Source organism: Bubalus bubalis, chromosome 3, assembly GCF_019923935.1.
Source record: "Bubalus bubalis isolate 160015118507 breed Murrah chromosome 3, NDDB_SH_1, whole genome shotgun sequence".
Taxonomy (NCBI): Eukaryota; Metazoa; Chordata; class Mammalia; order Artiodactyla; family Bovidae; genus Bubalus; species Bubalus bubalis.
In genome coordinates, this window is record NC_059159.1 from 107746015 (window position 1) to 107759982 (window position 13968).

General features: G+C 45.4%; 1 protein-coding gene across 7 annotated transcripts in view; it reads left to right on the forward strand.

The window, feature by feature from the left end:
- The window catches only part of TJP2 (tight junction protein 2), a 128872-nt gene that overhangs the window by 46735 nt on the left and 68169 nt on the right, over positions 1-13968 (forward strand). Inside the window, exon 1 of one of the 7 annotated variants that reach the window (XM_044939939.2) lies at positions 1804-2001. The exons of 4 other annotated variants lie outside the window; for them this stretch is intronic. In XM_044939939.2, coding sequence (XP_044795874.2) covers positions 1942-2001 — 60 coding nt within the window. In that variant the 5' untranslated portion in view covers positions 1804-1941. Of the gene's footprint in view, positions 1-1803; positions 2002-13968 lie in introns of those variants that run through there. 2 more of the 7 variants (XM_044939937.2, XM_044939933.2) reach the window with 2 other exon arrangements.

The following is a 13968-nucleotide window of genomic DNA, read 5'->3' on the forward strand; positions in this document are numbered from 1 at the left end:
CCATCTGCATCTCCTCAGTGGGTCCATCAACCCTTCTACCTTCTGAGGTGCTGTGCTTTAGTCCCTTACTCAAGTTCAGCTCTTTGCAACTGCATGGACTGTAGCCCACCATACACCTCTGTCCATGGGGATTCTCCAGGCAAGAATACTGGAGTGGGTTGCCATGCTCTCCTCTATCTACCTTCTGCTGGGCCTAGGTGAACTATGCACTATTCAACCTAAGAGCAGGATGGGCTGAACTCTTCTCTCTCACAATGTGGTTTCCTTAAGATTTCAAACCCAAAGGTATATTTATATTCAGTGTACCTGTTTTGATTCTCCAAATAACTTACATGCCTTTAAAATAAGGAAACTTATTTATTGTGCACAATTATATATACATAGACTTCTCTTCTCACAAAGAGTCGGACACGACTGAGCGACTGAACTGAACTGAGACTTCTCTGATGGCTCAGACAGTAAAGAATCCACCTGCAATGCAGGAGACCTGGGTTCCATCCCTGGGTGGGGAAGATCCCCAATATTCTTGCCTGAAAAATCCGGTTGACAGAGAAACCTGTTGGGCTACAGTCCATGGGGTCGCAAACAGTTGGACACGACTGAGTGACTAACACACAGCAGAGGACTCTACAATGAATAAATGTACTGAGTTGAATTTGATGAATTCTTCCTGATAAGCATTTGTGACCTACTTTGGGGCTTCCCTTCCCTTTTGGTTCAGCTGGTAAAGAATCCCTGCAATGCGGGAGACCTGGGTTCGATCCCTGGGTTGGAAAGATCCCCTGGAGAAGGGAAAGGCTACCCACTCCAGTATTCTGGCCTGGAGAATTCCAAGAACTGCTATAGTCCATGGGTTCGCAAAGAGTCGGACACGACTGAGCGACTTTCACTTAAAAAAAAAAAGCAGTTTTAATCCCTATTGGAGTTGTTGGGAATGTGCCAAAGAGAGAACTTGGAGTATATTTTCCTCAAAAGTCTTGTTTTATTATCACGAACATCTCACACTCTCCGAATTCAGGGTATCAATTGTTGAGCCGAGAAAGTTGGGGTACAGTCCTGGGTTATGTGTGTGTGTTGGCTGGCCGGTCTGGTCTCTAGGCAGGACAAAAAGAAACTTTGGAGTTTCCCCGGTTCTTTCTTTTGGAAGAGAATTGGGAAGAAGGCTCTGCAAACCTCTCCAAAAAGTGTTCGTACAAGATGCGCACGCGACCTTGGGGGCAGAAAGAAAGTGAAAGTGTCAGTCGCTCAGTAGCGTCTAGCTCTTTGCGACCCCATGGACCCTCCAGGCTCCTTTGTCCACTGGGGGTTCTCCGGGCAAGAATACTCGGGTGGGTTGCCATTCCCTTCTCCAGGGGAATCCTCCCGACCCAGGGATCCGAACCTGTCTTCCGCCTTGCAGGCAGATTCTTTCCCCGCGGACAATGAGACCACCCCGAACTCACTGCTACAAGCGAACTTGCAGCGCTTCCCCGGCGCGCGCCCGGAGCCGGACCTGCTGCCCCCAGTGCGCGCCGCGGAGCGAACCATCGGGTCCGCCGGAGGGGGGTTGGGCGTGGGGGCGGCGGGACGCTCTGTCCTCGGGGTTTCCCTGCTGCCCCCCCCCTCTTCCGTCCTCGGCCGAGAGTCGCGCACGGGGCTCCGCGGGGACTCCGGGGGCACGGCACCGGCAAGGCAAGCCCTCCCCCCGGCCGTGCAGGGGTGGTAGCGGCCCATTTGAGAGTTTCCGCGGCCAGGCGGCGGGCGCTGAGGCGCTGCGTTGGGTAGGGGGCGGGCCGTTGCCGCCTCCGCCGCCGCCTTGGAGGGAGGGACAAAGGGGTGGGTCCCCGCGGACTAAAACCGGGCTAAAACCCGGCTGCGGGGCTGGGAACTGACTTGCAGCCTGGACAACGAGGAGGAGCGGGGCCCAGGACAGGCGTGCCCACGCGGGACCGGCGCTCGAAGATGCCGGTGCGAGGAGATCGCGGGTTTCCATCTCGGCGGGAAATGTCAGGTTGGCTCCCTGTAAGTTCCCTCTTGCGTTCCGCTTGGTTCGGAGAAGGGTCCCGAGGAGAGAGCCTGGGAGCGCGTGGTGGGCTTCCCGGATGCGCCATGGGTGACTGGGATTCTCCCGTGCGGAGGTGGGGTTGAGGGCAGCGGGTAGGTTTCACCGGACGGGAGTGGTGGCTCGTGGCCTCCCAGGCTCCTGGATCCTTCTCTCTGTTCTCCAAAGTCACTTGGATTTCGGGTTAAGTCGCGAGTAGGGAAAAAATGTCTTGAACTCTGTCTTGGATCTCTACTACTTCGGGGGCGTCTCGCTGTGCCAGCTGTGTCGCCTCCCCTGTGCCTATGTTTTCCTTCTCTGTTCCAAACCTCACTCTCTGGTTGATGCAAAATAACAGGCGTGTGTGCGTGAGACACAATGACAACTCTTTGGACCAGAATCCTCATTTTCCCTTTTAATCAGTTACATCTGCAGTAGAAGTAAAAGTTGTTTGCTGTAGGAAATGGAGATGGGGTTTGGGAGGACGCCACGAAAAGAGAGTGATGAATGCTTTGTACTCTGGTATTATCTTACCTGTCACCAGTTCCTTTTCTGTCTTCATTTGTGAAGTCTCTGCTTTACACAGTAGTTTATTTTAAATTATAAATAATCAGGGTTTTGACTACAGGGTTTTAACATTCTTGAAATGTGGATGAACTTGGGAGTGAATACTCTAGGGCTTAGTAATGGAAAGGAATACAGCCTCCCACCTCTGTTTTAGCTTCAGTTCTTAGGCAGCGCTGCCGCCTTGGCAGCTGTCTAGCCTGAGTAATGGTTGTGGTTTCCCTGCAGTTCCCAGTGGAAACTGCCCTCATAGAAACTGCCCTCATCCTGTCATAGAAACTGCCCTCCCTTCCTCAGTTGGGGGAATCCCAGCAGAGAAGGCAAGAGGCCCTTGTCCTCAGATCTTTAGGTGGTCTGGGCCAGCTGTGCTGACACTCTGGGAGAACAGGTCCACTTGTGTCTGGATTATTCCTGGGCGAGACAGTCTACACACAGACCTTGGAATCAGACTGTTTTCTTTTTAAGTGAGGAGTTAGTGGTCATGATTGCATTTGTAGCAGAGTGCCATGTGATATCCTGCCTTAGAGAATGAAATTTGGTTATTCAATAAATTTTCATGACTGGCTTCACTTCAGTGTGGGGATGCCTCTGTCACCCTGTCTTGTTGGGGAAGAATGCAAATCTTTAAGACTCTGATGTAGTCCAATTAGAGAGATGAACAGGATGCTGTCGTTTTCCCTCTTTGGGGAGGTGAAAGAAGCGAGGGGTGAGGGTGCCTTACTAAGGTGGTGGTGGCTTTTGAGGTTTTTCTTGCGCTTTTTCTGAGCTGCTGTCAGAGATTTCCCCTGCCCCGATTCGCTGCTGCAACTTTTTCAGGACCACGAAGCTAATAACATAATGAGCACCTGCTTGTGCCGGTCCATTGTGAAGAGGTGAGTGCATGAGATAAGCAAGACTCAATTTCTGTCTTTTAAGAGTCTGCTATGCGAGCTGAAAATTTTAGGTGTATTTTTAGATTGTGTAGACTCTCTCTGCTGGGATACCCTGGCTGAAGGAGGGAGTGTGAAATACAGATATACACTCTGCAGTACAGAAATGGAACAAAGTGTGGGATTGTCATTTGCACACTCCCTTCAGGGATTCTTTTGGGAAAGAAAGTTTGCCATTTGAACAGATTCCTCACAGCATAAGTCAGTCTAGAAGATGGGGCTAATAACACTCCTCACTGGGTTGAGTGAGGACTGAATGAAATGTGCCAGGGTGCCTGGCTCGTGGGTGCTAAATAAACAGTAGCTTGTACAGTCATTCCTCAGTATCATGGGAAGGGGAAGAAGGGTTCTGGGACCTCCGTAGGATACCAAAATCCAAAGATGCTCAAAGTCCTTAATATAAAATGGCATACATAGTATTTTCCTGTAACCTCAAGGCATCCTCCTGTACACTTTAAATCATCTCTAGGTTAAGATCCCCTAGAGGAGGGGCATGGCAACCCCCTTCAGTATTTTTGCCTGGAGAACCCCATGGACAGAGGAGCCTAGCAGCTATGTTCCATAGGGTTCACAGGGCTGCAAATAGTTCCACAAGACTGAAGTGACTGAGCATGCAAGCACAGGCTACTTACAATACTGTATTCAATGTAAATATTTTGTAAATAGTTGTAATTACAATGTAAATGATGTGTAAATAGTTCTTGGTGTGGCAAATTCAAGTTTTGCTTTCTGGAACTTTCTGGGATTTCTCCCCTGCGCCCATACATTTTTGATCCATGATGGGTTGAATCCTCAGGATATGGAGGGCTGACTGTAATATGAACCAAAACAGGTGCTGAGAACTCTTAAGTGCAGGGTCCTGGGTTACTAAGGCAAGTGGGACCTGCTGCTGCTGCTAAGTCGCTTCAGTCGTGTCCGACTCTTAGTGACCCCATGGACTGCGGCCTACCAGGCTCCTCCGCCCATGGGAGGCAAGAGTACTGGCATGGGGTGCCATTGCCTTCTCCGAAGTGGGACCTAGAAGCACAAATAGGAGATGCCAGGTAGGTATCAGGGCAGTTGCTGGGGGAAAGAACAAGAGATGCTCACACTCTTGAAAGACCTTGAATGCCAGTAAGAGAACTTTAAGAAAAGGCCACAGAAATCCCTCATGTATTAATGACTTGACTTTTCCTGCAAAGGAGTGAGCCAGTTTCCTAGTAAACACTCTATCCCACACCCCCTACATAGGGAATATAACTATTTGGGGGGCACTCATATGCTTAAGATCCTAAATTTTTTAGCACCACTTGCTGGGGAGTTCCATTTGCAAGGATTTCTGCTTCCATTTGTTTAACTTTTAGTCTATTTCTTTGTATATTGACAAAAGGTCACAGCCAGACATTTCTCTTCCGTGGGAGAAGTGCCTGGGAATTTGAGGGAGATGATAAAATCCCTAGTGACTTTAGCAAGTTTTTCTTTTCTGAAGAAGTTCTTCTTAGGAGACAGAAAAGTCCTTGAAACTAGGCGGGGCCGCTTGAGTCTTGTATGCTGTCATATATTCTATAGGTGAAAAAGTCAGTCATGCAGATTTGGTGTGAGAGTAGCTTGATGTGTGTGGGAAGGGCGGGTGGGGTGAAGAGTTAGGAAGGGTTAGTAATCACGCTGAAACTTTCCACATACCTCTACCAAAAATATGAGCCATCAGGGAATTCCTTGCCTAATCCCTAAAACAAATCCCATTGAGGAGCTGTGGCTATAGATTAGCTTATCTAGGTTGAGAGCTGATACCCTATAAAATGCCTTGTTGATCAGACTTGAGGCAGTAATCACAGGGCAAGTGCTGGGCCAGAATGGCCTTGGACCAGCCAGCCTTGGGGTTGAGAAGAATTTTCATTGAAAATTAAGTGGGCATGGTAGAATGATTATCTAAGATGATTATCTAATGATTATCTACTGAGTTCATTTCTTCATCCTAAATCCAAGGGTCAGGATCAGAAACAGACTCAGGGGTCAGATTCAACACCTGTTTTGTGGGTTAAAAACTTGTTTTACATGGACCTTTAAAAAAAAAAAAATTATTTTTTATTTTTTGGCTGCACTGGATCTTCATTGCTGAGCATGGGCTTTCTCTGGTTTTAGTGAGCGGGGGCGGTGCTCTCATTGTGGTGCAGGGGTTCCTCACTGTGGTGGCTTCTCTTGTTGAGAAGCACGGGCTGTCGGTGCACAGACTTCAGTAGTTGCAGCACATGGGCTCAGTAGTTGGGGCTCGTAGGTTTAGTTGCTCCACAGCATGTGGAATCTTCCCAGACCAGGGATCTAACCCCTGTCCCCTGCAGTGACAGGTGGATTCTTAACCACTGGACCACCAGGGAAGTCCTACACGGGCTCTTTTTAAGGTTCAGAAAGAAAAGAAATGTTCCCTAAAGCAATTTAGAACCTACTTCATCCCCACAGGAACTTTTATGATTGCCCTTATGAGTAGAAGCTCCTTTAGCTAGCAAATTTATGAGGGTCTGATATGGTACCTCCATTAAAAATTTTGCAAAAGTCATATAACAGCAATGGAAAAAGGTTATCAGGCACTCAGTCCCACTATCTGCTATTGGCAATAGCTAGTTCCAGGTTTGAAGGCTACCTAGGAAAGGAGCTGTATGCTGCCCGTGTCACCGTACGAGGAAGAGAGTTCTGAGGTGGAAAGTACCAGCGTCTACTTTCGCAGCTTCTTTAGGAAATGCCCTTCCTAGAATGTGGCCTCTGACTGTTAGAACCCAGGCAGGCCTGCGTGGGCCTAACGGTGACTGTTTCATACTGGCTTTTTAAGGGGACTAGAATCTCTTTCCGGAGAAGGCAATGGCACGCCACTCCAGTACTCTTGCCTGGAAAATCCCATGGACGGAGGAGCCTGGTGGGCTGCAGTCCATGGGGTCGCTAAGAGTCGGACACGACTGAGCGACTTCACTTTCACTTTTCACTTTCCTGCATTGGAGAAGGCAATGGCAACCCACTCCAGTGTTCTTGCCTGGAGAATCCCAGGGACAGCGGAGCCTGGTGGGCTGCTGTCTATGGGGTCGCATAGAGTCGGACACGACTGAAGCGACTTAGCAGCAGCAGCAGCAGAGTCTCTTTCATCCAAAGCCACATCAGCTTCAATAACCTGTGAGCTCAAAAGGGCGATGCAGGACTGTCATTGGAAAACCATCTATTAAGTTTGTTATGCATTTTCTCTTGTCTTTTTTGCTATCTCCTAACCAGTCCATTCTAAAGGAGATCAGCCCTGGGATTTCTTTGGAAGGAATGATGCTAAAGCTGAAACTCTAGTACTTTGGCCACCTCATGCGAAGAGTTGACTCATTGGAAAAGACTCTGATGCTGGGAGGGATTGGGGGCAAGAGGAGAAGGGGAAGACAGAGGATGAGATGGCTGGATGGCATCACTGACTCGATGGACATGAGTCTGAGTGAACTCCGGGAGTTGGTGATGGACAGGGAGGCCTGGTGTGCTGCGATTCATGGGGTCGCAAAGAGTCGGACACAACTGAGCGACTGATCTGATCTGAAACAGTGTTTTTTCCCCAAGTGTGTTGTACAGACAGACTGTACAGGGAGGGACATTGCCCATTCTTTAATTACCGTGCATTTCTCTTGTATAAATAAAAAACGAAAAGCCAGTCTGTAAACTCATTTATTTCATGGATAGTTTGCTTAGAATGGGGCAAAAATAAGTATTAAGTAAAACAGTGAGTTTGATTTAAGAAAAATAGTAAATTATCAGGATGAGTAGAGTGAGAATAAGATAAAAAATTGTGAAGAGAGCCCTTGAAATCTGAGATTTGGAAAATACTCTTAAATTGTGAGTGTGACATTTAGGTATGGAGAGCTAGGTATACCTCAACCACACCTTCAGGAAAGTCACCACAGCATGGCCCAGAAAAGACAGGAAAGTTGAACTTGATGGGCTTTATGTCTTAATGTGTGTATCGTGCCATTGGCTACCCAGACAGTGTATTTGTGAAGCTATTTAATGTCTTCCGTAAGTTTCATTCCTTTCTCTGCTTCCCATGAGCCATTCTGCAGTTTTAAGGTCTGTTGGTATGACATTTGCAGTAGGATAGTGTACTCCAGTGTTCTTGCCTGGAGAATCCCAGGGACGGGGGAGCCTGGTGGGCTGCCGTCTCTGGGGTCGCACAGAGTTGGACACGACTGAAGCGACTTAGCAGCAGCAGCAGCAGCAGCATGAAAAGAGGGGAAGAGCTTTGGCACTCCTGGAGGACATACCTCTGTTACCAAATGCATCTTAGTCACCATTCATCAGTGCTTAAGAGTAGAGAGACCCAAGCAGCCTCCCATGCAATGCATCTAACTCATTAAAAATGAAGCTCATAAAAGTGAAGTCGCTCAGTCGTGTCCGACTTTTTGCTACCCCATGGACTGTAGCCTACCAGGCTTGAGGAGCCTCTCAGTCCATGGAATTTTCCAGGCAAGAGTACTGGAGTGGGTAGCCATTCCCTTCTCCAGGGATCTTCCCAACCCAGGGATCGAAGCCAGGTCTCCCACACTGCAGGCAGACACTTACCGTCTCAGCCACCAGGGAAGCCTATGGTCTGTAAACTATACTTTAACAAGGATTGTCATAGGAATTGTAAGTCTTGAGATAGGGAAAAAGCACCCTGCTATGACCTGGAGAAAAGAGCAATTGAGGTTCTTCATGGTTGGTGAATAAAACCACGACAGAAAACACTTTGTTTCAGTCACCAGAATCCCTAATTCTGTGGGTGTGCACAGTTTTCATGAGAAATCCTAGGCCTTCAATTAGTAACTTGTTCTTTAGTCATATAAAGTCAGTACAGATATTTGTTTAGTGCCTCTGCCAGATGGTTAAAGTTAAATCAGGTCTTTAATCTTAAAAACCATGCAGCTTCTCTGTCACTTACACATCATGATGTGTTGCAAACCATAGCAGTATAAATTTTGATGATAATGAGTGTTTATTTTAGCTTTCAGGCTAAATATTTTGCCTGATTAGATTATAGATTATAGTTTCTACTTATATTTCTGTTCCCCCATCATCTTGTGTGTGTGGGGGAGGAGGGTGGGGAGAGTTTGGGGGTATTGATAGTAGTGGTAAAAGACTATTGATAGATCTTTTGAAAATAAAATATTTGTTGGGTATTACAGGAAGCTCTTCTGACACCAGGATTTCAAATTATACTATTAATCATGGCAAAAACCTCATGTCACATCCTTGAGTACAAATGTTTACTGAATTTTACCCATACGCATATGTAAACACGGATTTCAGAGTTAATCAATGCAGTAATTATTATTTGTGTCATAGACTTTACTCAGCCATATGAAATATATGCATTATGTTCACAAGAGAAAAATGATGTCGTCTTTGGAAACTTTAATTGTAGAATGCTTCATCTGACACCCTATATAAACACAGGACTAAATATATAGTTATGTTTTTATAGTTAGTGACAATATAGTTAGAAGTCAGAGGCATTTAGAAGGAACATATGTAATACACTGTGGAAGAAAATTATTGGGATAGTCTTGCTGGTCGTTAAAGCGTTGGACACGACTGAGTGACTTTCACTAACAGTTATCAGGCTGTAATTAATAGGTAACGATTAGAATCCAGTTGTAGGTTTTGTTTTTTTGGCCACGGGGCATACAGGGTCTTAGTTCCCCTACCAGGGATCGAACCTGGGTCCCTTACAGTGAAAGTGCCGTGTCCTAACCAGTGGACCACCGGGAGAGTCCCAGAATCCAGTTGTATCTTTGCCATTGTATATGTTAGAAAAAGCTTTGTTAGAGATGAGAGAATACTGCAGATACTCTAGGTTTTGTCACTTAGTTGAAGGTGAACTGGGGAAATAATGCATTCTAGTCATCAATAGGATTTAGTGAACTTCTCTTCTAGGACTTGTAGCTTCGTGAACCTTTGTTGTTCTGATAAAATAATGTTCCGTGTGTGGCTGTTTGTTTCCATTCACTGAGAGACATCCTAGGTTGTGGGGTTTCTTCTCTGCCTCCTTTTGCAGCGGGCATCTGAGAGGTTGTGTGTGCTGGGCTCAGCAATGGGGAGGAGGGGTGATGTACCCATCAGGGGCTACCAGCCCATTCTCCATCCTCGGACGACTGTCTCCAAATATATCTAGCAAAGCAGAATGAAGTTCTTTGAAGAAATAAGTATTAGCCAAACTAGCCATTTCTGCTTTCGAAAAGAATAGTTCAGAAGAAACTTCCTGGTGAGCTCATTTTTAGTTGCTCCCTTGTCCTTCTTCCCTCAGGCTGAATCAGTTACCTCCTGGCCTGTGATTGGTTAGTGTGCACACGCCAGTGTTTATTTGAGCCCTTATCACATCTGCCTTATGCCAGTCATTTCCTGTCAGCCATGAGCCCCTCCCTGGTCTGCGTCATCCCAGACACTGACAGGTCACCAAGCACATTCGCTGAAGTACTGACCACATTTTACTGACTTGATTTGGGGAAGCCTTATTGCATAAAGTAGTAAGAAGGAAAGACTCATTGAGAACTTAGAAAAGTGGGTTCCTAGATTCCTGACATTGATAGAGTGAGTGGATGATAGTTTGTCCATAAGAAAAAAATAATGTAGAATTTTTATTAATATACAGATCCTTTCTTCGATGGTGTATAAGCTGTACTAAGAATTAGCTTGGCGACTTTATCTAAGGCATGTAATTCTGTTAATAATTCTCAGTTACTTTCTGGGGATAACTATACTTGATCATCTCTGAAGTCTCTTACTGTGCTTAAGATTCTCAGTATCCAGTGTAAAGCCTAGAGAACATTCTAAATTTCTGTTGGTTCTTGTCACCTTGAAGCGCTTTTATACTCCTTAGACAAATTGTGTGTGTTTTCTTTCTCTTTGTTTTCTCTTTGAAGATGAAATTCAGTGCAGTCTGTCTGCAAAGCAGTGTTTTAAGAGTGGCTGTCTTGTTTAGCTCATGAAGTGATGGAAAGATCTATTATTCAGTTGTAGCTTAAATAATGTACCAGCTCAGTAGGTACTGAATTCTCTTCCTCACTCTGCAGCCCCAAGTCAGCAGCTGCAACCATCTCACAGAGCTTCTTGAGAGTTCTTTTTCCTTCCTCTTCCTTTTCCCCTCCACCCTTCCTATTGAAAGCTGCATCCTGGGAGCCTCCAGTACCCCCTCCCTTCCCTATGGAATCTTCTCCCAGGAGCCACGATGCCTGTAGCATGGGCACAGAAGGTAAGGCAGGCCTGTCACTAGGAGCCCTTCCTGATTTGTTCTTCACCGGTGTACTGGAGACGGCCTCCTGGTGACTGCTGCAAGACCTCTTTCACTGTTACTGACTGACATGAAGTCACTCTCCGGCAGCCACATTTCATAGATGCCTCAGGCACATGGGATTTTTTCTGCCTAACTTCAGGGAGAGCACTTCGCCTGCCTTGGTCGAGTCTGTTTAGTGTCTGGGTGAGTTTTAAGAGGGGAGAGAGATTTGTGGCATCTCAGACATCCATTGAAATTTTCCAGAAATGCAACTGGAAGCATTTGTGCTTTTCCTTCTGGTGTTATTGTGAAGAGTCTAAAAACAGGCAAGTGGCAATACATTGAAATCAAGAGGTAATGAGTTCACTTTGAACATCGGCGTTTTTTCAGATTTTAATCAGAGGCCGAGAAGGAAATGGCAACCCACTCCAGTATTCTTGACTAGAGAGTCTTGTGGATAGAGGAGCCTGGTGGTCGCACAGAGTCAGACATGACTGAAGCAACTTAGCATGCATGCGTGCATTGCAGAAGGAAATGGCAACCCACTCCAGTGTTCTTGCCTGGAGAATCTCAGGGACAGAGGAACCTGATGGGCTGCCGTCTATGGGGGTCACACAGAGTCGGACACGACTGAAGCAACTTAGCAGCAGCAGTAGAAGCAGCAATACTTGATCGGCTTATAGTTCTTAAGTATAGTGTGCAGATGTCTTTACTCAAGAGTTGGGAAGAGACAGGAAAGGTAGACTGAATTTACCAAAGAAGTGAGGTGAAAAATATTTGCCTGAAATTGAGGAAAATTTTCCTGTGGGAACGGTGGTCTCAAAAGCTTGCTTACTCACAGTGAAGTTTTTTCTATATTATTATTTTCATGTATTTTTAAAAATTGAAGTATAGCATATATAGTAAAACACAGAAGTGGGGAGCTTGATACTTTTTTTTTTTAATTGTAGTAAAACACAGTAAGACCCACCTTTTTAACCATTCTAAGTGTAAATTCAGTGGCATCTGCTTGTGCAGCCACCATCGCTATCCAGTTGCAGAGCTGGCTGAACTTTTACATGAATGTATGCATTGTGTGATTGCCACCTGGATCAAAAAGTAGAACTTTCCATCACTCTAGAAGGTTCTTCTTTCTTGCCACTTCTTTGACCGTTACCACCCCGCCGACAAGGGAACCTCTCTTCTGACATCTCTTACCATCGTATAGCTTTGCTTCACTTTGATAGGATCTGTATAAATGAAATCAGCATTTGGTATCTGGTTTCTTTCCTCAGCGTAACCTTTGTGTGGTTATGTGATTCAGTAGTTTTTTTTTTGTTTTTTTTTTTTTTTGCTCAATAATATATACTTCACTTATATGAATTTCCCAGTTTGTTTATTCATTCTTTTGTTGATGGATATTTGGGTTGTTGTCAGGTTTTTGTTTTGTTTCTATTATGGGTAAAACTGCTATGAAAGTCACCTAATACTTTGTTCTGTTGGCTTATGCACCCATTTCTCTTGTGTAAATTCCTAGGAGTAGAATTGCTGGGTCATGGGCTGGAGACATGCTTAACTTTCATTCTGTGACTGCTGAAATCAGGCATACCTGGGTGTGAGTTCTTTTTGTCCTGAAACTTGCATGGCCTTAGGCAGTTTACTTTGCTCAGCTGTGAAATGGGCATCGTATACCTCTGGGTCAGGGCTCAGTGAAGAAGACAGACATTATTCTAGACCTTTCAAGGGGAAAGGGATTTAATGGAGGGAATTAGATGCCTACAGAACAAATGGCTGGAGGGATGAAAACCTAGGGCCCATCACTAGGTCTCTGATTTGCCTCCTAGAAAGTTAGAAAGCTGCTTCTGCCCCGAGCCAGGACCTCTTTGATTTTATCAGCCTCTGTAGCCAAGAGGAGGCTGAAACGATAGGGAGCTTGGAGGCGGCTCTGGGAGGTCAGTTTCTGCCTATGACTGCTGCTACAGGAAAAGAAGAAGGAAAACTAATGGCATCTGTTTTCCTTCATTCTTTAAATCTTAAGTAAATACTTGCACCTCATTGGTACCCTTTGGGCGAAGATATTGGGCCTTCTGGTCTCTGGGACTAGGGGAAGCTGAGTACCAGCAAACAAGAAATGGCATGGATGCCTCCCAGGGTTGCAATGGCCATTTCACTGCAGTGGTTACAATCTGCTTGTATTATCACTGTTACCGAAGAACATGATGCCGCAGTAGTCACGGGACTGTTTCCTGTACTCTGTGTTCAGAATCAGTACTTTAATCAGACTTTATAATCACCTGCTGGAGTGTGGATGCCACTGTTCAGTCGTCCCAAAGTATTGTCTCTGAAGGGCCTCTGTTTCTCAACTGCTCTGTGATGGTTGATACTTTTCAGTATGAGTAAGCTTGAGGAGTTTTAATTTGCAGGCCTATAAATTAATACAGGCTGTGAAGTGACTTGGTTCTAAGAGCTGCTCTTTGATGTATAACTTTGTGAAACTTAATGAATATTTCCTTTTTTTAAAAAAAAAAATTATGTATTTATTTTTGGCTGCGCTGGATCTTGGCTGCTGCCCGTGGGCTCCCTCTAGGTGTGGTGTGCAGGCTCAGGGGTTGTGGCCTGTGGGCTTGGTTGCCCTTGTGGAGTCTTGTTGGACCAGGGGTCACACCTGTGTCCTGTACATTGGCAGGCGGATTCTTAACCAACCACTGAACCACCAGGAAAGTCCAAGTATTTTCTTTCTGAAGTTGTTTTGATTTCTTAGTTTTTTTTTTTTTTTTTTTAATGTTTAAAGAATTTTATTGAAATACAGTTGATTTACAATGTTGTGTTAGTTTCAGATGTATAGCAAAGCAACTCTGTTATACATGTAGATAAATATATATAGACATTTTAAGATATTTTCTTCCATTATAGGTTATTACAAGATACTGTAATATCCCTGTGCTATATAGTAGGCCCTTATTGGATATCTATTTTCTGTGTAGTAGTATGTTTTAATCCCAAACTCCTAACTTATCCCTCCCCCTGACTTGTTAGTTTTTAATAAAGTAAAAGGTGATATGTAAATCTGGTTTATAGATTGATGGGCTTCCTTGGTGGCTCAGATGATAAAGAATCCGTCTGCAGTGCAGGAGACCTGGGTTCGATCCCTGGGTTGGGAAGATCCCCTGAAGAGTCTGTCCCCCTTTCCTCCCTCTGTCTAACTTCTGTCTTTTGACAAGCTAAGTGAAAAG